At 55.3% G+C, this 19,273-nt stretch overlaps 8 protein-coding genes across 8 annotated transcripts; 4 read left to right on the forward strand and 4 right to left on the reverse strand.

Annotated features, from left to right (window-relative positions):
- Positions 1-335: 335 nt before the first annotated feature.
- On the reverse strand, positions 336-2,877 carry N656DRAFT_710872 (cora-like Mg2+ transporter protein; the record flags this gene model as incomplete). Its single annotated transcript, XM_064811708.1, has 3 exons — positions 336-612; positions 701-2,548; positions 2,612-2,877. 3 exons carry the CDS (start codon positions 2,875-2,877, stop codon positions 336-338), a joined length of 2,391 nt encoding a protein of 796 aa, XP_064669474.1.
- A 1,221-nt stretch (positions 2,878-4,098) lies between these two features.
- Positions 4,099-5,873, reverse strand: N656DRAFT_790060 (Mob1/phocein; the record flags this gene model as incomplete). Its single annotated transcript, XM_064816840.1, has 4 exons — positions 4,099-4,636; positions 4,693-4,804; positions 4,857-5,221; positions 5,851-5,873. 4 exons carry the CDS (start codon positions 5,871-5,873, stop codon positions 4,099-4,101), a joined length of 1,038 nt encoding a protein of 345 aa, XP_064669475.1.
- A 255-nt stretch (positions 5,874-6,128) lies between these two features.
- N656DRAFT_128042 (uncharacterized protein) lies at positions 6,129-7,761 on the forward strand. Its single transcript, XM_064808575.1, has 2 exons — positions 6,129-6,693; positions 6,749-7,761. Exons 1-2 carry the CDS (start codon positions 6,430-6,432, stop codon positions 7,721-7,723), a joined length of 1,239 nt encoding a protein of 412 aa, XP_064669476.1. The 5' UTR covers positions 6,129-6,429; the 3' UTR covers positions 7,724-7,761.
- A 93-nt stretch (positions 7,762-7,854) lies between these two features.
- N656DRAFT_732966 (uncharacterized protein) lies at positions 7,855-9,385 on the reverse strand (the record flags this gene model as incomplete). The annotated part of the gene is made up of 2 exons (XM_064812675.1): positions 7,855-8,115; positions 8,177-9,385. The coding sequence occupies 2 exons, from the start codon at positions 9,383-9,385 to the stop codon at positions 7,855-7,857; spliced, it is 1,470 nt and encodes a 489-aa protein (XP_064669477.1).
- A 489-nt stretch (positions 9,386-9,874) lies between these two features.
- Positions 9,875-11,731, forward strand: N656DRAFT_710518 (glycosyltransferase family 57 protein; the record flags this gene model as incomplete). Its single annotated transcript, XM_064811681.1, has 2 exons — positions 9,875-10,115; positions 10,188-11,731. The coding sequence occupies 2 exons, from the start codon at positions 9,875-9,877 to the stop codon at positions 11,729-11,731; spliced, it is 1,785 nt and encodes a 594-aa protein (XP_064669478.1).
- A 1,820-nt stretch (positions 11,732-13,551) lies between these two features.
- Positions 13,552-15,029, forward strand: N656DRAFT_769067 (uncharacterized protein; the record flags this gene model as incomplete). Its single annotated transcript, XM_064813673.1, has 5 exons — positions 13,552-13,734; positions 13,786-13,840; positions 13,913-14,049; positions 14,114-14,802; positions 14,891-15,029. 5 exons carry the CDS (start codon positions 13,552-13,554, stop codon positions 15,027-15,029), a joined length of 1,203 nt encoding a protein of 400 aa, XP_064669479.1.
- Positions 15,030-17,310: 2,281 nt separating this feature from the next.
- N656DRAFT_732973 (SURF4-domain-containing protein) lies at positions 17,311-18,910 on the forward strand (the record flags this gene model as incomplete). Its single annotated transcript, XM_064812676.1, has 4 exons — positions 17,311-17,471; positions 17,542-17,654; positions 17,734-18,227; positions 18,307-18,910. The coding sequence occupies 4 exons, from the start codon at positions 17,311-17,313 to the stop codon at positions 18,442-18,444; spliced, it is 906 nt and encodes a 301-aa protein (XP_064669480.1). The 3' UTR covers positions 18,445-18,910.
- N656DRAFT_128662 (uncharacterized protein) lies at positions 18,304-19,132 on the reverse strand. The gene has a single exon (XM_064808577.1). It carries the CDS (start codon positions 18,932-18,934, stop codon positions 18,467-18,469), a length of 468 nt encoding a protein of 155 aa, XP_064669481.1. The 5' UTR covers positions 18,935-19,132; the 3' UTR covers positions 18,304-18,466.
- Between the last annotated feature and the right edge of the window lie 141 nt (positions 19,133-19,273).

A 19,273-nucleotide genomic window follows, 5' to 3' on the forward strand; every position in this document is an offset into this window, starting at 1 on the left:
AGATGTGGGTCAATTCTCGTACCAGTAGAGTGCTCGAATAATAGGTTAACCAGTGTTTATACGTACCCATAGTTCAGATATTCCGCCTGCATCTAGAATGAGAGCATGCAAGCATTACCATGTTATGCAGGTAGCCTTCCTTCTACACTCTAAAGATCGTTTGCTGAATACTGAAGGAATACAAAGTGGAATCCTTGACAGCGATACCGTAACACCAGGAACAACCTACGTTGCATAAGGCATCCATCCGTGCGAGTAGGAGGAAAATGGACGCCGACGCTGGGCATCCAAGCAACTACAAAAGACCTGTCTACCACATCTGACCGCTGATCCCATCAAACAATGTTGTACACCCTCTTGGCAGTCCAATAGCACGCCAGCCCAAAGAGCAATAGGGACCCGGTGATCCCCATGAACCACGTTAGGTCCCCTTCATATTTCTGTCCCGGAACCCACACGTTCATCCCCCACAAGCCGGTAATGATATTCATCGGCAGGACGATGGTACCCAGCACCGTGAGCTTTCCTAGCACATCAGCCGTCTGCTCCTGGCGCTCGTTCATCCTTATGTTAATCTGGGCGAGGTAGTTCCCATGAGATCGGGCCAGAATTCTTGTTTGTCTCCGGTTAGTATCCTATCCTATGCTGGAGGATCAAGTTATGAATACGCAATGGCAGGGAAATGAAAATGGCAACTCACTTCTCGTAGTGACTCAGATTCGACGTCATGGTCACAATATGATCCTGAATGTCGCCCAAGTACAGCCCAATCTCGGTCCTTGGGGCCACCTCCCACCGCTCGTTACATCTCTTTGCGAACCCCTTGATCACGTCCGCTTTGTTGCCTAATAACCGGTAGAGCGACATGACCTTCTTTCGGCAGTCCCCGACCCGGCGCAGCATATCGCGGCCCGATGACATATCGCCCGGGTCAAGCTTCTCGGAGTACTCCTTTTGCTTGTCCTTTGCCGCCTGGTCATCTAACGAGTGCATCATCAGGATCGACTCGTCTATCTCGTCAACCTCGTCCTCGATGGCTTGGATGAGCGGGCCGAAGGCGTCCGTGATGTCGTCGATAATCGCATACGAGATCCAGTCGGATGTGAGGATAAGGTAGTCCCGAAGTTGGCGGATCCGCCTCCGCACGTTGGCCGGGTGTGGGGTCGCTGAGAAGTGGAAGCTCAGGACGCCCTCGCGAAACACGACGACGTACATGTTGACTGGCTCGAGAAAATCCTCGCTGTTCTGGTCCTGGTCAAAGGTGCGGTAGTTGACAAAATAGTAGTTTCGGAAGAGTTCCACCTTCTCTCGCTGCTCTTGCATCATGATGTCTTCGGAGGTAAGGGGGTGGATGCCGAAGGCCTTTGAGATCACTTTCATCTCCTGCTCGGTCGGACTGAGAATATCCAGCCACCATACTGGTCGATCCCCATACTTTGGAGGCTTTGCGTTCTTTTCCGGTTCAGGTGACTTCAGGTCGGGAGACTTGAATCGCGAGGGTACTTGGGCGCCCCCGTCCTGTCTGGGCTCGGCCGGTGCGGGACCGTCCCCAGTGGTATACTGCTTCCTCGGTTCGGAACCCAGAGTGGTTGCGGCAGACGGTTGACGCGACGGTGCTTTGAGGTCTCCGTTGTGGCCTCCCAGCAGTTGATTTAAGCCAGAACTTTGCTCCTCGTCTGCCTCCTCCTCATCATCCGAGTCCGAGAGAAGCGGAGGATCAGGAATGAAGAGCTCCTTAAAGGTGCCTCCGGGTTGAACTAGCTCCGAGATAGTTTGGCTGTGGATGGTGCTCTGGAACTCTTCGTTAAAGTACGTAAAACGGTAGGGCGCTACCTCCTCTGCCTGGAACCAGCCGCGGTGTACAGGCCTCAGCCTTCCATTGATTAACTGGGGTTCCGTGATTCTCTTAGCCCGGCGCTCCTCGCTTCGCCCTTCCTTTTCGAGTCGGCTCCATTCGTCCAGGATCGATAAATCTGGCCATTGTCCGCGCCTCCTCCGTGACCTCATGCGGTATGCGGCGAGGTCACGTGCAGCTAGCTCATCATCTCCGATATCTGAGAGGCCCTCTTGGGGAAAGCAAACGTCTTCTTGGGCCTGTAGGGCGATTGTCTTTCTCCTTTCTAATGGTGATGCAGGAAAGCCGCGGCTGTCGCCCTGGTCTGGCTTAGCCCTCGGTGACCGCTGACCGCTTTCAAGATCGTCTCTCATCATCACATCGCCAAAACTCAAGTTACGGTCGGATGGCCGTAGTGTAGGTGTCCCCGGGACCGATGGAGGGTAATTGACATTGTACTTCTTGCTGCTTCCCTGGCTTGAGCCGCGCCGGGACCTTACCAGCCGGGGGCTCTCATTCGACCCATAGCCTCCGAATGTCTCGCTCCGTTGAAAGGGAGTGCTGGCTAGTAGCGGAGCCCCTTCATCGGCTTCTTCGTCACCGCCTTCCCCCCTGGTCATTGCCTCTAATCTGGTGTTGGGTGGTTGGGCCGGAAACGAGGCGCTTGCCGTCATCGTTGACGGGCGTCTCGTACGTAAGAAAGGCTTTTGATCTCTAATCCAGATGGTCAGCCCGTTGCAGGAACCGGTTTGGGAAAAAAGAAAAGCGTTGCCTCACCTATGGTCTAAAAGGGCCTCGCTTTCGAGGCTCGTCGCGCTGATGTTGTGACTCGGTCTAGAATAGAAAGCCCCTGAATCGACGCCGTCCGCGGCCATCTCATCGGGTGGGATGGAAAAGGACTTTCGCCTAGCCCTCTTCTTCTTCCCGCCCCTGTGGTTCTTCCGGCGCCGAGGGGGATGGCCGGAGGAGGATGGAGGGCCGGCCGGTGTCGTTGACCTCGAGCTTGGTGCGCCCGGTAGCGGCTGGTACTTTGGCGGGTCCATCTGAGGGTCGATGGCTGGGAGTCACAACAAATCGACGTCACGGGATGCGCAGGCCCCAGCAACCAAAGGCTGCCGGCCGAGCCCCTAACACGGGGGCGCACGTATAAAAATGCAGGGTGGCTGCGGTGCCTGAGTCCTCCGATACGATGATTCCCTGAGACACTAGGCAGCCCCAGGCTGCTGACGACGTGCGACGAGTATTGGATAAATGGTGTTGTGCGGGTAGCTCGACGTGGGGAGGTTCGAGCGAGAGTAGACGCTTGGTAGGTCGGATTGGCGCCACGTGGGTATGACTTTGGAAGAATTGGAGAAACGGAGGCTCAGTGTAGTCTCAACTTATATGCGGGTAGATTATATTTGATCCCAGGCTGCCATTCGGGAAATCGAGATAACCGAAATACAACTTGAACGGCCGTCGAAAATTCATCATCGAAAACCACGGACATATTGTCGAAAATGGGCCGTTGATAAAGACGCAAGGTCCGTGTGGCGCCGATTCATTGACATGACCGCGCCAAGGTCCGAGCTGGTGATGTCAGGCTGCTTCGAACGGCTAAGGGCAAACCTCAAATCATGATTGGCCAACTGGTGATTTCGGTGGGTCGAAGCACGGTTGGGGAAGAGCTTCCTCCCGTTGCTGTCCCCACTGGGGAAGACGGGATGTCCTGCGGAAATACGAAGGTACATGAGTATGTTTGTAATTGGTATCTCCAGTCCATCCCAATTCTCTACGATATTGGTAAATGAGTCTAGAGGGATCTCGATTGCGGCGTCAGTAATAATGAACGAGGGATATTTACATATATTGAGAGATTGTGGATATATAGAATCCGAGACGACCGAGACCGAAAGGCAAGCATTCCCGGCGGCTTTTGTTCTTCCATTCGAGCTGGCCACTTATTGATCCCCTGAATTCCGTCTATCTTCTCAGTTCCCAAGAGAATGGAAACCGATAAACCATTTATAGATATGCAAGATGCCGCGGCATGTAGCGCCGTCATTCAATGGCAGCTACTGGATTGTGCCTCCATCTACTCAATTACAGCGATGGACGATAGGGTATCTCTGTCTTCACGTGTATGCAGCTGAACAGAATCTGTGGAGCCGGCTCTTGAGCACCTTGAGCAGGACCTTTGGGTAGCGGCTCCAGGCCATGCATTCCAATAACATCCAGTATGGTGCCCTCACCGGCTCCGTGCATATCCAAGCACGCGTCGAGGACTATTGAGTCGGCGGTGGCCCTCCGGCTTTCTGAACAAGCAGCTGTCCAACCGCCAGGTTCGCAATCTCGAAAGCCTTGGATCCCTGCGGAAAGGTTCCAAGAGCTGCCCAGAGGTCTATCAGGGGCTGCATAGGCTCAAGGTCGGCCTTCTTGAGCAGATTGAGCGTGGTTGCAGTAAGGATGAAGTGGCTGAAGCAGCTGTTCATCGACTTCTCGAGATTCAGGCTGAACATGTCGTCGAAATGCGACCAGTAGAGGTGGGCATAGACGCGGAACATTTGTCGAAAAATCGTCTGGCACGTCTCCATAAAGTTCTGGGGGAACCCGCTCCTCTTACCCACCCAGTCCTGGCCCGAGTCAGGCAACGGGGCGCAGAAGGCGGGATTGTCTGCGTACGAAACGCCAGCGGGATCCGTAGGGAAAATGTTGGTGTCGTCAATTTTGCCTGTGATGTACCGTTGGACTAGGGTTAGGTACTCGTAGGCAGGGATCTCGACGGGCTGGAGCCGAGAGTTCAACCAAGTGAAAGAATGGTTACTGGGCCTCATCAGTCACAAGTGGCGGAGAAGAGTAATGGGCAGCAGCAGACTCACGCTCCAGCCGACATCTTGGGACATCTTCTAGAGTTGCAGATTGAAGAGCCATCTTCCTCCTTGTCGTGCACCAAGCGGATGAAAGTGATCAGCATTCTCCAGTGGTCAACAACTAGCAGCTCGTCAGTCTCATCGCCTTGGTTCCCAGCCAACAGACAACGTACCCTGATGTGCGATCCACTCCCCCATCTCCACAGTCTTGGGCTTTGCGCTCAGTGTGAGAAAATTGCCCTTGACAATGTGCTTTGCGTAGTTGGCGTTGAGCCACAGGGGTTTGACTGCGGGCAGATGGTATGAGGCGAGCATTTCCTCGGCAGAGGGCAACATGCCACTGGCCTGGTCCATGCCGATGGTTTCAGCAAGTGAGGGCGAACTGGGGAGTGGCGGGAGCTTCACTGCAAGGTTTGCGGAGGAAGGTTGGCTTCCTTCGGGAGCATTGACCGCAGCTTGAGCGGTTAGCTGCTGCTCGGCACTGGGTGAGCTTGTTCCTGGAGAGTTTGGGCTTCTCTGCCCACGGAAGCGGGCGTTGCTGTGCAGAAGCGTTAGCAGAAGGATGGGTATGACTAGCAGGTAGTTGAGTCTGCAAATAAGGTGGTGGTTGTGGCGGCCAGTAGAACCAGGCGCCCAATGGAGTTGGGAACCTAATGCTACCGCAAAACTTTGTCTCAACCAGCCACGAATAGTGTAGTTCACACCTCAAGCAGGCGCGCTTCAGCCTCTCACCGTCGCAGACAGGAGCAAGCTGGAGGGCTTTTGAGGGGAAGGAACACAGAACACACTGATGGGCCCTATGTCAGATCGTCTTTTCGACCGTTTCCAACCAGCCCAGATTTCCGACGTTGCTTTGCCCTACTGCAAATGGCTTGATAAAGTTGGCTGCTCTGCAGCTCGAAGCCCTCGATCGGGTAAAGTTCCACTTGTTCAGAGCACCCTGCAGCGGACTCCGTACAACAGCACTGAAAACGCACACCCTCGTTCTGGGTCAAAAAAGCCCACGTGCGGAAGGATAGACGACGAGCTGTCTTCAGTGGCCGACTGCTTGGGAGGCTGCTGCTCTTCTGCACCGTTTAAATCTGGACGGCGCCGATGGCTTGATCGACTTGGGCGGGCGTTGGGGATGTTGTGGGGGACAGAGCAGACCCAGGCAATGGCACTCACATTCCAGAAAATAGGTTGGACATGGTCGTGTGCGTCTGGTAGCAAACAGTGCGAAAACAGAGAGGGACGATGCCGCTCGTCGTTGAAAGACGCAAACAGATGGATTGGGAATAGCTCAAATGTATGCCGCTTCGTTCAGAGTTTTGCTGATTCCGCTGTTTACTGATGGATGGCTTCACATCAGTCTGGGACTTTGCATCTCCTGGCCAGGCATGTCCACGATGGATACAACCCCTATGTCCCCCGCGTTGGGACCGAACCCCAGTTACCCCACTGCCTCCTGAGCCAACATCCTTCCAGTAACGTTACGACTTCCATGCAACAATAAACACACCGCCCAATCAAGATCCACTCTCAAGTCTCAAATTACAAGGGGACCTCAGCTTACTCAGCAAAGATCTTTGTTCTTAACGTTATCTAATCTAATTAACGGGAACCAGCAACAGCATCGCCATTGTTTGCTTCTATTCCAACCTTCGTTACAACGGATTAGCTGCGCAGCTTCGCTACCCATACCATCCGAGTCGCTGATCATTCTCGAAGCCGATTCTTTTGCTCCTCCATCGAGATCGAAGCATCATGTCTGACTCCGAGGACCTAATCGATAACATTCCCGATGGGGAAGGCGACGACCTTTTCGGAGATGAGGGCGGCGAGGGTGACGACGCCATCTCAGAGGCCGAAAAAGCCCAGAGTGATCGGGACTTGGTGTCAGATAGGGAGGACAAAGATTCTGACGCGCATCATCGCGATGACGACGAGGAGCCCCGCGAATTTCGTGAGAAGCTTGTCGTGGAAGTTCCTCTTTACCGGCACCGCATTCCGCGATCAAGAGATGGCAGTGTAAGTCATGGTTTTGCTGCGATTCTGGACCCTAGTGATACTTACAGCCAAATAGCTGCACTCGCTTCGAGTCCCGGAATTCCTCAAGTTCAACCCAGTGGAATACAAGCCCGACGAATGGCAGCCAAGTAAATGGGAGCTCGACAACGCCAAATCCGACAATCCCATCCCGGCCATAATGTTCCGACGCGATCCAAAGACGGGACGCATGCAGAGTAATGCAAACATGTACCAATGGAGCGATGGCTCTGTGACACTCGCGATTGGGGATGAGCATTTCGAGATCCAGTCCAAACCTCTGGCGCCACCACGCAATAAGCCATACAAAGAAGTGCAGGACGCGCACTACTATGCCGCGGCCGCACACCTGACAACGAATTCTTTGCTTGTCGTGGGGCATTTCACGGAGCAATTCACTGTCAAGCCCAACAAAGAGCTCGAGGATCACGCGCTGGAGCGGTTGAAGGCACATCTCGCCGGCGCCAAGAAGGACCGCGGAGCCGACATGATCATCGTCACAACCGAGGATCCGGAGCTTCAGAAGAAACAGGCCGAGCTCGCAGAGAAGGAGCGCATGAAGCTCCAGCGTCGCCGCGAGACGGCAGCTGCTCGCGCGGACGGCCGGTACAAGGGCGGTGCACTCTCCATCGGCGACATTGAAGGCCGACGTGGTGGGGCCGCGGGGAGAAAGAGAGGAGCTACCGGGGCCGTCAAGAAGAAGCACCGTCGCGACGAATACGACTCGGATGATGATCTTCCCAGTGGGGCACGGCGTCCAGATGGTTACGACATGGACGATGGGTTCCTGGTCGATAGCGATGAAGAAAGCGAGGCGGTGGAAGACGACGAAGAGGAGGAAGAGATATTGGACGACGAAGATGACGAGGATGAAGCACCTCGGCCGAAGCGGCAGAGGACGGCCGAGCCAGATGAGGATGCCGAGGGCGAGGATGACGACGCCCCGGCTCCCACCGACACCTCAAACCGCCGGAGACGGCGTGTCATCCAGGACGAAGACGATGAGGAGTAGGTTTTCTCCGGATGCATTGGGGTTCATAAAACGATTCTACTGGGTTAGCGCATGGTCATATCGGCGCAATTTGGTCTCAGAATAGGGAAGGCATTTTATTGATGGAGCTTGATCTCCTTGATATACCATAATCAAAAATAGTTTGGTGTCCCTGTCCTATAATCCCCCGCCTTCCCTGGAAACGCCCCGATCGGCGAGGGTCCAACGGCCGTCTCTTCGTCCGAACTTGAATAGCCGCCGTAGTCATCCGCCCTCTCTGGCGGCGCGCGCATGGCTTCCAGGAGATCGGGGCTTAGAAGTGGCGGATGATAGGGTTTGATGCTGTGAATCTCCCGACCCGAGGGCATCTGGGCAAGTAGCGGTCCGGTCGGTGGTATCACTTGCGAGAGCAACTAAAGGCAAAGATGATCAGACACACCTCGGGCCATGCCATAATGAAAACCGTCTACTCACCGTATCATTCTGCTTGGTCCACTTTGCCTCGAGCATCTCAATCACCCTCGTCTCCTCCAGCTTTCCCGCATCCGTACCCCAATCCAAGCCTCGTTCCACCTTTTTATCCTCCCTCCTTTCGCTCCACTCCTTCCTCAACCCCCTGAATCCGCCTTTAGTCCCCTCCGCCTTCCGCTCAACCCCCAACTCCTGCAACCCAGCATGCAGCCAGGCGATGGCCGTGCCCGTCTGGCCGCCGAGGTTGGCATCGATGCCGAAAAAGCGGCATGCCCGGGCGCGACTTGTCCTGCGCAGATCCTCGAGGTACTTGACGAACGCCTCGCTGATCTTTCCGCCTCCACCTTCACCTCTCCCCGTCGACCCTTGCGCCTGCGCCTGCGCCTGCGCCTGCGCGGCGTGGTCCCCCGCGGCCAGACACAGCCTGGCAAACAGGTGCGCCCGCACCTTGGGGATGTCGGGCGCCTTGTACATCCACTCGGTGTCGTTCGGGTTGCGGGCCTGGGCCACGACGGCCGGGTAGGGGTCGTCCTTGAGCACGGCCAGCAGGGTCGCCTCGGCGAGGGCGAGGGAGCGGAGCGCGCGGATCGTCGGCGCGGAAATGTCGGCGCATGGCGGCGCTGGGGGTGCGCCGCCGCTGAGGAAGAGCGCGTCGGCCCGTGCGCAGAGGTGGTCGTAGATGGACGCCGCGTCGAGCAGCGCGCGGCTGGCGGCGGTTATGGCCGTCTGCCGCTGGGCGGTGCCGACGGGTGCCGTGGTGGTCTGGTACAGCGGCTGCAGAGCCACGCGCGACTGGAGCGTGTAGGCGCTTGCGAGTGTCGACAGGACGAAGAAGAGCTCATACTCGAGAGATTGAATCTTCACGCGCGCAAGTTCACGGCCTGGAAGGTGGCTACTGGACAGAGTTGGGCGCCATTCTATTATCGGCGTTGCCTTGAGGATGACAGAGACCTCTTCGCCGTGTATGGGTTTGTTGGAGAGGCCATTGTCAATGGCGAAGAGGTAAGGGAGGTAGGTTTGGATGGCTGATATGACCGATGTGAGATTGGGGCCTTGGGAAGTTGGAGGCAGACGCTTGTGCTTTTTGAGAGTATCACGCACGACACCGCGGTGGGTGCTGGCTTGGAGGGGTAAGGAGGGATGTGATTCACAGTCGAAGCTGGACGAGAAGGAGAAGGAGGAAGTGGTGGGCAGAACAAACGGGTACGGCATTCTCAGCTCTGCCTCAATTTGCGTGCTCGGGAAAGTCTAGAATTCGTTAATTGCTTGCATTTATCTGTCTGATCTCGGATTCGGCTGGGAGTTTGATGATCCTGAACCTATAAGTATCAGGTAGGTATTGTGAAGTTCTGATGAGGGGCTGTGAGTTGCAGGGGTGACATCAGAAGAAGCTGCAGCTGGAGCCGGCCCATAATACATACCTTACTGTATCTGTAAGGTACTGTACATACTGTACCGTACCGTAACATCAACGCGTAAAGTCAGGTACAGTACTTGTACCGTATCCCCGGGAGCTTGGAACGCGCAAGCTCCATCAATTCGCTACAAACGACCCACAGTTACTCACCTATCCCGGTCTGCTGCCACATTGCGCGTAACCGAAGGAAAAGCCCGACAAGTGTGGACTTCAAGCCAACATCCTCCGTATTCTACACATATGCGGCCTCCTCCGCCCCGACATCTGCGGCATCTCCGGTGACAATGGCCGGGCCTTCGCCTTCTCCTCATAAACCAAGGCGGAAGGCCAAGCAGCGGGCTGGCAACGCGACAGGCAGCCTCAGCAGTGCCAGCTCGGTCGAGACATCGGTTCGCACTCCGTCATTCCCCCTCGCTGCTTTTCTCTGGCCGGCAAGGGGCTCCGTCTCGCAATGGGAATTGCTGCCTCTGATCCTCATGACCGCTGGGCTGTTCCGCTGGGCTGCCGGACTCTGGGGCTACTCGGGTAAGCAAAGTCTTGGTCAATTAGTCCTTGGCTTATATCTCGACAGATGAACTGACACTACGTGTTGCGCAGGCTTCGAGAAACCGCCCATGTTTGGCGACTACGAGGCGCAACGGCACTGGATGGAGATCACGACACAGCTTCCCATATCTCAATGGTATTTCCACGACTTGCAATGGTGGGGCCTTGACTACCCGCCTCTGACGGCGTACCACAGCTGGCTCTGCGGCAAGGTCGGCTCGCTCATCGACCCTTCCTGGTTCGCTCTTTTCTCGTCCCGTGGCATACACGACCCGACGCTGAAGATATTCATGAGGGCCACCGTGGTGGTGTCGGAATACCTGATCTACGTCCCCGCTGTCGTCGTCTTCGTCCGTCGTTTCAGCAAGCTGAATGGCGTTGCAAGCTGGCCTGCTTCGGTTGCCCTTGTCGCCATCCTGATGCAGCCCGCCACAATCCTCATTGACCATGTTCACTTCCAGTACAATACTGTGATGCTTGGCTTTGTGGTAGCAAGCATGTCCAGCATGCTGGCAGGCCGCAATCTCTGGTCAGCCGTCTTCTTCGTCGCCGCCCTGGGCTTCAAGCAAATGGCGCTGTACTACGCCTTGTCCGTCTTTGCCTACCTCCTTGGCAGCTGCGTGTTCCCGCGAATCAACATCCCCCGTCTCGTCTCAATCGCAGCAATCACAGTAGCATCGTTCGTGATCCTGCTACTGCCACTAGTCGTCGGCGCCCTCTACGACGCAAGGCGCGGCATCGATTCTCGGCCTGACCTCGACGGGCCTCGCCCCCCACTGCCATTGTTCCAAGGCCTCGCAGAATATCTCGACACGGAAGCCTTCTACTACCCTGTGGTCGAACAACTAGTACAGATGGTCCACCGGGTCTTCCCTTTCGCTCGCGGCCTGTTCGAGGACAAGGTTGCCAACTTTTGGTGTGCTCTAAATGTGGTTGTCAAGATCAAAAACTATCCGCCCAAGCTGCTGCAGCGTGGTGCATTGATTGCGACCCTGGCGTCGATCCTTCCTCCGAACCTTGTTCTCTTCTTGCGGCCGAGGAAAACCCTGCTACCGCTGGCGTTTGCGACCACAGCATGGGGCTTTTTCTTGTTCAGCTATCAGGTCCACGAAAAGAGTGTCTTGCTCCCCCTGATGCCCATGACCTTGCTACTGGCAGGGAATCAGGGACTCAGTAAGAATACCCGTGCCTGGGTCGGCTTCGCCAACATTCTCGGATGCTGGACCATGTTTCCCTTGTTGCAACGAGTCGACTTGGTGGTGCCGTACACGGTCCTGACGCTTCTCTGGGCTTATCTTCTGGGTCTTCCACCGACTTCGATCAGCGCTTACACCCAGGATGGATCCCGCAGTTTGAGCCAGTGGGCAACCCTCTTCGTACACGGTGCGTTTTACTTGGCCATGGCACTATGGCACGTCCTGGCCATGTCGTTGGCTCCACCGCCGGACAAGCCGGACCTGTGGGTGGTGGCCAACGTTGGTGTTGGTGCTGCTGGCTTCTCGCTCTGCTATCTGTGGTGTCTATGGAGACTGATGCTGGAAGGCGAAACCCTGCCCGCGTCATGGGTCGGGAGGGCGAAAACCAAGACTCAATAGGGGCTGCCCGACAAAAGCGGATGTGTCTAGCCTCATAGTTATATACCCAAAGATTCCGTTTTATACTTACCTAGTCATTGCTCCGGAGTCAGGACCACCCGAGCGCATGTGTGCCGCCGGTCACAACCGACAAGTCAGTGCTGATCAGCCACCACCACGCCATGTTACCCAGCAAGCTACGTTACCTGGTCGCCGTTGGCTGCTGTACAACTTTACGATATGTATGTACGTGTGGGCGGGCCGTTGCAGCAACTCGGTCAAACCAGCACAGTTCATCCGAATTCACTGGATTACTAAACCAACCTGACATCGAGCGGTTTTATGCTTGTTGGGCGTCATCATGAAGCGGCTACCTCGCTACTGCAAGGAGTGTGCTGACAGGATCCGGATCTTCGAGTTTTTATTCCAGAACCTTGCATCTGCTGTTGGGCCCTGAACGAGATCCCTTGCGCCCCCACCGAACGTCCGGATAGTCTTCGTGGCGAAACCCCGAAAGACGGTTTGCAATGAGAAATAGCTGCGTCTTTCCAGTACCTCTCGAGCGATGAAAGCGTCTTTTGCATCTAATAATAATGATGCTGACTGGCGCACCTCACGATGTTTATGAGGCTGGTCTAAAAAGGGCCCGAGCATGTCTCGCACCGAGGGCCTGGGCCCGACGCCTGTGCCTAACGACGACAATAGTGTTTAGCTTGCATAGACCGAAGGCCGACAGCGTCGATCGACGTGGTGGTTCTCGTGGGAACCAATCAGTCGATGCGTGGTCACTGCAGGATGGGCTCTTGGCATGCTTCGAGCCCTTTTACCCTCCGGCAACTGGGGCTTAGGCGAATCCAAGACTCGGTATCCGTGAGACGGTGAGGCCAATAACGTTGGTCAAACGAATTCTGGAAAGGGAAGGGAGCCCGGTCATAATCTTGGAGCACTGCGAAGTACAAACACCCTCCTCAGCCCTGCCGCTTGCGTCTACGAAGTACATACAGTACATACCACAAGCTCTATTTCCGGGTAAAATTGCTAACGTTACTGCTCGCTGAGCTGTCCCGACGCAGAACACAGAGGGATGGCATATTGTCTGTGTAGGACGAGGGGTGGCGCTCTCACAAATCGCACACTCGAATCCCTACACTACCCTAACTGATGTACCGGTACACTACATGGGCTGGCCATCGGTCGACCCTAGGTGGCGTGACTGGCGTCTTCCCTTGAGGAGTCGTTGGAAGTATTCTGTGGTGCTTGGCAAGAACAGCCTCGCTGGTATTCCGGAGGTATGAGTCCTCAACCTCTTTGTCTGGCTTTGTCTTGCCCTCGACATCTCTCTCGAGTCTCGCACTGCAGACCAAGAGACTCAGAGAAAAAGAGCACAGTGACTGTAGATATGGGGCCAAGTTTCCCTCGCCCTGGATCAACAGAAACCTATGCTCATTGCCCTTACACTGCTCCTGACCGCTGGCCCAATGTCGTGTTAGCTTGGTCCTGTACGGCCAGCACTCACAGCCACCAACAAGGCTCCAGAACCCGGGCGGCCGTGCAGCCGGTTGGATGCCACGCAAGGTCGAGGTGCATCTTCCCAACCGGGCTCGTGGTCATCTCAGCCCACAAGCCATTTGCGGCCGACGGCCAAGATCCCCCCCACCCACCGCCGTATTCCTACCTTCCACTCGAGGATAACGTTACCTGAGATTACGGCACTTATTAGAAGGAAGGGCCCGCGCGCCACCCTAGCTCCCGCTCTTTTCCCCGGTTCCCTTTGGCCGGGTGTCAGGTTCGAAACTGAACCCATTGTTACGGATACAGAGGACGCTGGATGATCTGGCGCCATGCTCCTCTCACGTATACTCACCGTGGTGGTTGCTCTGGCAGCCAAAGTGACGGCCCAAGATGACATCCATGAGACCACATCTCCAACGCCTACCGCAACCGAATCACTGAGTTCATCAAGTGTATCATCGACGACGTCAAGTTCATCCGGGCCAGCAACAATTGCTATAGCAGTTGGCGCGGTGCGTGTTTAAACAGTAGATGGACTATAACAATGGCTGACAGTGTTCCAGAAAGGGCATGTATTCACCCCTAATGAAGTCAAAGCCAATGTCGGCGATATTATCAGTACGTTTCTCGCCCGTCCAGTTTTTGCTCCTTGATCAGCCCATCCTGACTTACACGGCACCATTGCCTCAGGATTCAACTTCTACCCTGGTGGCCATCGGGTTGCCCGCGCGGCGTTCCAATGGCCGTGTATTCCATACGAGTATGCCACCACCAACAAGGCGGGCTTCTACACTGGCAGATTTGACCCTCAGGTTATCACAAACCCGGTACGTCCTCATAACCTATGTCACGTCCTCAGACGCGACTACTAACAACATCAATGTGCCACAGCCCCCGCATTTTGATGTCAGGGTGAACGACACTGAGCCCATATTTTACTACTGCGCAGCACCAGGGTCCTGTATTGACTACCACATGATCGGCGTCATCAACCCCAATTCGACACACACCTTCGAAGCCCAGCTGGAGGCTGCCAGGAACGCCCCGTATCAACTCGCTCCAGGGGAACCATTCCCAACCGAAACCGCCAGCCCTAGGCCGACTCAATCTTCATCTGGCTACGGCTCCCAATCCGACCCGTACTCTTCAGGGAATGAAAGCGACGGCAACAGCAACAGCAACAGTGGCGACGGTGGTAGCAGCGGAGGAGGCGGCGGCGGCGACGGTGGTTCGGCCCTCAGCGCGGGCGCCATAGCGGGCATCGCCATCGGCGGGGCCGCCGTGCTCATCCTCGCCGGGGCCATCATCTACCTCTGCGGCCGCCGGGGCGGGTTGGAAAAGGGGTTCCGCAAGTCAATGGCAGTCGCCGCGGCTCCCGGCGTGCTCGAAGCAAACTACGGAGGGGGGCCCAAAAGCCCCGGGCAGGCGAGCATGTCAACCTTTGCTGCGCCCGACGGCCGACATGCGTCCTTTTTTGGACAGCAAAGTGCCATGTCTCATCCGCTGTCGCCTACTACTGCTCAGTTTGCGTTCGCTGGTGGCCAGGGAGGATACGCCGCTGCAGATGCGCAGGGGTATCAGTACGTGTCTTTTCTTTTCGCTTTTGTTTGAGTCCTTCTCGGCCCTTTGTTGCAGTGCTTTGTGGTGATTCATTACTGACCGTGGTAGTACCCCCCGGCAACCCTCGCCAGCCATGCCGCCACCGCCGGCCGAACTTCCTACTCAGGATGCTCCCAACCCCGTGCCGTCGCCACCTCCCGGCTATGCTCCGCCCGGGGGTTCCTGGGCACCCGGCGTGAAGCCGTAATCTGTTTGGAAAACATCGATTGCTTTTCTGTGTGTTTTGGGGCCTACAACTGGCTCGGTGTTTGGATACCATGCAACTAAAAACTTAGAGCCGTGTGGAAGACTACTGGTACAGATCAGTCACGGCTCGGCTATAGGCCGCGGCGTTCAGGGCGTTGTCCATTATACCTAGGTTTATAATACCTAACTGGATATTCTTGGCGGTAATGTCGAAACTCGAAATGGCAGTGATACAGTGTATATCGTGGACAGTTTCACCCCCTTTCCATAAGGCGCCTTCCTGATGCTTCCCCTCCCTTCAGCCGGCAGCTCCGCTCCTTTTCACCTGATAGATGCCCATCCCGGTTTCGACGGTGGTTCGCTCTAGCAGCTGAGCCGCGCCTCGTTCACGCATCATCGCACTGCCTTGGACCATGGTTGATCAACGCTTTGTAGCAAGTCCACCTGTTTGAAAGGGGTAGCAACGGCTCTTGAACTTGGGAAATAAATCTATGCAGTGCTAACTCAGCTTGCTGGTTCAGGTAGATGTGTTACACAATATATGAATTGTATGTTTAATCGCTTACTGGCTTCCTATTCAAGGCTCTTCCTCGGTACCTGTATCTAGGTCTTGAGACTACCAGCGCCGCTGACTTGCGGAAAGGTTGGCTATCATGAGATGCCGCACGACCTGGCTTAGGTACAGTACTTCAACCAGGCATGACATCTGTTAGCGTGGCCCAAATTTTGTATGCAAAAATCGTCCTCTCGACTACCCCTCTTAACACAGCGGCCTGACTGAGGTGTACATGTACGTATCTCAAGATTCCAAGGTGTCGCAGGATGCATCACCCAAACCTGCCTACCTCACTGATGGCCAGCACAAACACTCGAGTAACACGTACCATGGACCTTGTATGGTAGCTCCGAGAGTCGCGTTTGCCCATTGCAGCTTACAACTTTGAGGATATGCCGCTATTATGGAAACACTTCCAGAGAGGGCATGACTGGTTGTGTTTTGCGCCTTGGTTCCAGGCGCCAGCTACCTTTATCTATCCGGTCTGATATGGGCAACTGGCGTCCACCCTCCACATATCATCACTTTTTTCCCCTTGCGCCGGACAGCAAGAGCAAACGCCCATCATCAGCCTGGAACCAAGTTGAATCCCGAGTGTCCGAAGTCAAGAGGCGGCGAAACCTCGTAGCCACATGGCAAGTCGCTTTCTTTGTTCCCGGCCGTCGCAGAGGATCATGCTCGATGGCGGTTAGCTCAAAGGAGAGGACTGGCAATTCAGTCCCGGGGGAGGAGGTTCGACGGAAGAAGCCACCTGCTGGGGTTTCGCAAACGCACGATGGCGAGATGAAAGATGACGGACAGGAGTCGGTGGTTTGTTCGCTTCAGATTCTGCTATCGAAAGGGGAATCAGCTGATTGTGAAGCTTCACCTTAAGCACCTACGGATCCCGGAATGGCAAGCACGTCATTCCTTCTTTATCGAGCTCAATACAAGACTAAGACTAATGGACGGTATGTTGCAAACCCCGAGTGAGGAAAGTGAAATTGCCTCCGGCCCCTCGCGCCCTGCTTTAGTGAGATCTAGGAAGTCCCATTACGGTGAGGTGGGGACTTCGAGAGGGTGCGGAACGTAGCTACCCGACGATGTAAGGGTCTTCAGACTCGACACTTGTTACAGTACCAGATGTATCAGCTCTTTCATAGTCGCTTTCATGTGCGCTTCCCGGCGTTTTCTGCAAGGCAATGTGCATCGCTTGCCTGCCGCAAGGGCGGTTCCGAAACCCTGCGGCCTAAGTACCGTTGGTAAGCACTACATTATTTATAACCCAAAAGCCAATAGAGTTTCGAGTCCCTGTGCGGGTAGGTGTACGGCCCCACATCGGCCTCGACAATCCTTGTGCGGGCGGCACTACACAGGTGTTGGTTGAGGACACAGTTGTAGATACTCCAATTCCTGCCTCCGAGCTCAGCAACCTCAAATTCTCGTGCAAACACCTCCTTCGTCCGCCACAGCCTGCTATTCCCGCGAGCTGGTCATCTCGGTGTCTATCCAAACTGCCGCCCTTTGCCTGGGTGTCTTGCCTGGCGCTTTTCGCTTCCAGCCCCTTCCAATTCGTTAGCTTGGCCGTCATCCGGCGCCGGTGTCTTCAAACACTCCGTCACTTCTCAAACAGCTCCCATAACCATTCGACTTCTTCCAACCAACTTCCCAGCATCGCCAGCCGGACTGCCAGTTATTGCTTACCATTTCCATCGACTCCGACGCTTCCATACATCTTCGTGGACCAATGGCGCAGATGCGAGTACAGGGCAGTTACGGCATCGGACAGCCGAACCCCTTTGGCGGGCCGAGCGAGGACAAGACAGAACAGAGTCCTCTCGACGCAATCCGGCAGCAGACGAGCAAGATTGAGGATCTTCTTGACACGATCAGCGAGCCCATCAAGCCGTGTGTACTGGCCCAATTGACTTACTGCTTTGCTAAGAACCTTTTGTTAACATGGCCTTCTCCGGGATAGCTATCTCCCCGCCATCGGCCGCGGCCTCATCGTCGTAACCTTTATCGAGGACGCTCTCCGAATAATAACACAATGGAGCGACCAGCTGCTCTACCTGCATGAGTACCGCCACAGTACGTTCCCCTTCCATCCCCCTCCCTTCCGGACGCAGCCGGAGCTAACCACAACTCAAACCCCCTTCTTCTTGAACAGTCCCTTCCGGCTTGACGCATCTCTTCCTCCTCGTCAATGTGATTGCCATGGCGACCTGCTCGACCCTCGTCATCATCCGGAAACATTCCGAGTACGCCGTGTGCGGCCTGATGGGCGTTGTCGTGACGCAGGCCCTCGGCTACGGCCTCATCTTTGACCTTAACTTCTTTTTGCGGAACCTCTCGGTTCTGGGCGGCCTCATGATGGTGCTTTCGGACAGCTGGGTGCGCAAGTCCAAGGCGTTTGCGGGCCTGCCCCAGATCGAGGAGAAGGACCGCAAGATGTACTTCCAGCTGGCCGGCCGCGTACTGCTCATCTTCTTGTTCATCGGCTTCGTCTTTAGCGGCCAGTGGTCCGTCTGGCGCGTCATCGTCTCAATGGTCGGCTTGGTGGCCTGCATCATGGTTGTGGTTGGCTTTAAGGCCAAGTTCAGCGCCACGTTGCTGGTGGTCATTCTGAGCATTTTCAACGTGCTGGTGAACAACTTTTGGACGGTAAGCCCATAACTTCTGCATTTTTTGAGGCGAGTTGGTCGGCAGAAGATGCGGTTCGCTAACGGTATTTTGTTTGCAGCTCCATGAGCACCACCCCCACAAGGACTTTGCCAAGTACGATTTCTTCCAGATTCTGTCGATTGTTGGCGGCCTTCTGCTGCTCGTTAACAGCGGTCCGGGCCAGTTCAGCATCGACGAGAAGAAGAAGGTCTACTAAGCCATGCCATCATTATGTCGCATCAGTTTTGGTGTTCTAAAACCTTTGGAAAACACGAAAAAAACATGCGGTCTTGGGCGAGCATGCCGGCTTCAGCCGTCAGGGGGCGTCGTTCGTCATGGGACTCTCGCGGAGACCGTGAACGGGGGTATTTCACGAAGGAGCTTGCCATTCCGGACTGTAAGCCCAGTACCATCGTCGTCTTTGCTATCAAATGCATTGTCGTTTGACACTGCGTTGCCATCCTTGAGAACCAGTCATGGACGACATTCTGGGAAGCAAATGGGATGTCCAACCTGCTTCTAAAAGCGAGAAGAAAATTCGACAAGGTCAATGAGTAAGAAGTTTGAGGTTCAAAGACTTCTGTGCAGTTCTGTGCTTTTTCACCGTGTTTGCTATTTATACATTGTAGGCTTCTATCTGCTGCATCATACATATGAGACCTAGACAAAAGGGTCCTCACCTCCTTACTGTTGCCTTGATACTGCATCTTTACGATACTAGTACAGTGCGTTCTCAGTCTTACGCATAAGAGTGGTGAGTTTTGTCGGCTGCGGAATCCCTCCTTCAGCTTTCGACTTGGGGCGATCAACCGAGGGCAAGATATGGCGTCTCCCCTGTCATCGTCTCCTCCCGGCTGTATGCCACGCTGGTGACCACATCACGCCTCGGAACTCCTCGTCCTTGAGATTGCGATCGTGTGGGTTCATCGACTGGCAATCGGCGCAGCAGAGGTGGCCGAGACTCGCCAGCCGCTGGGCGTGCGGGCCTGAAGTGCTCTTCCACTTCGCAAGGCTCTCATGGACTTGACAGGCTGATCAACGACCGT

This window comes from Canariomyces notabilis, assembly GCF_033297395.1.
Source record: "Canariomyces notabilis strain CBS 508.74 unplaced genomic scaffold N656scaffold_13, whole genome shotgun sequence".
In the NCBI taxonomy this organism is placed as follows: Eukaryota; Fungi; Ascomycota; class Sordariomycetes; order Sordariales; family Chaetomiaceae; genus Canariomyces; species Canariomyces notabilis.

Coding starts and splice junctions, on each gene's coding strand:
- N656DRAFT_128042 (XM_064808575.1), top strand. CDS start 6,430: ATGTCTGACTCCGAGGACCTAATCGATAACATTCCCGATGGGGAAGGC. Junction 6,694..6,748: donor CGCGATCAAGAGATGGCAGT/GTAAGTCATGGT, acceptor ACAGCCAAATAG/CTGCACTCGCTTCGAGTCCC.
- N656DRAFT_128662 (XM_064808577.1), bottom strand. CDS start 18,934: ATGCAGTATCAAGGCAACAGTAAGGAGGTGAGGACCCTTTTGTCTAGG.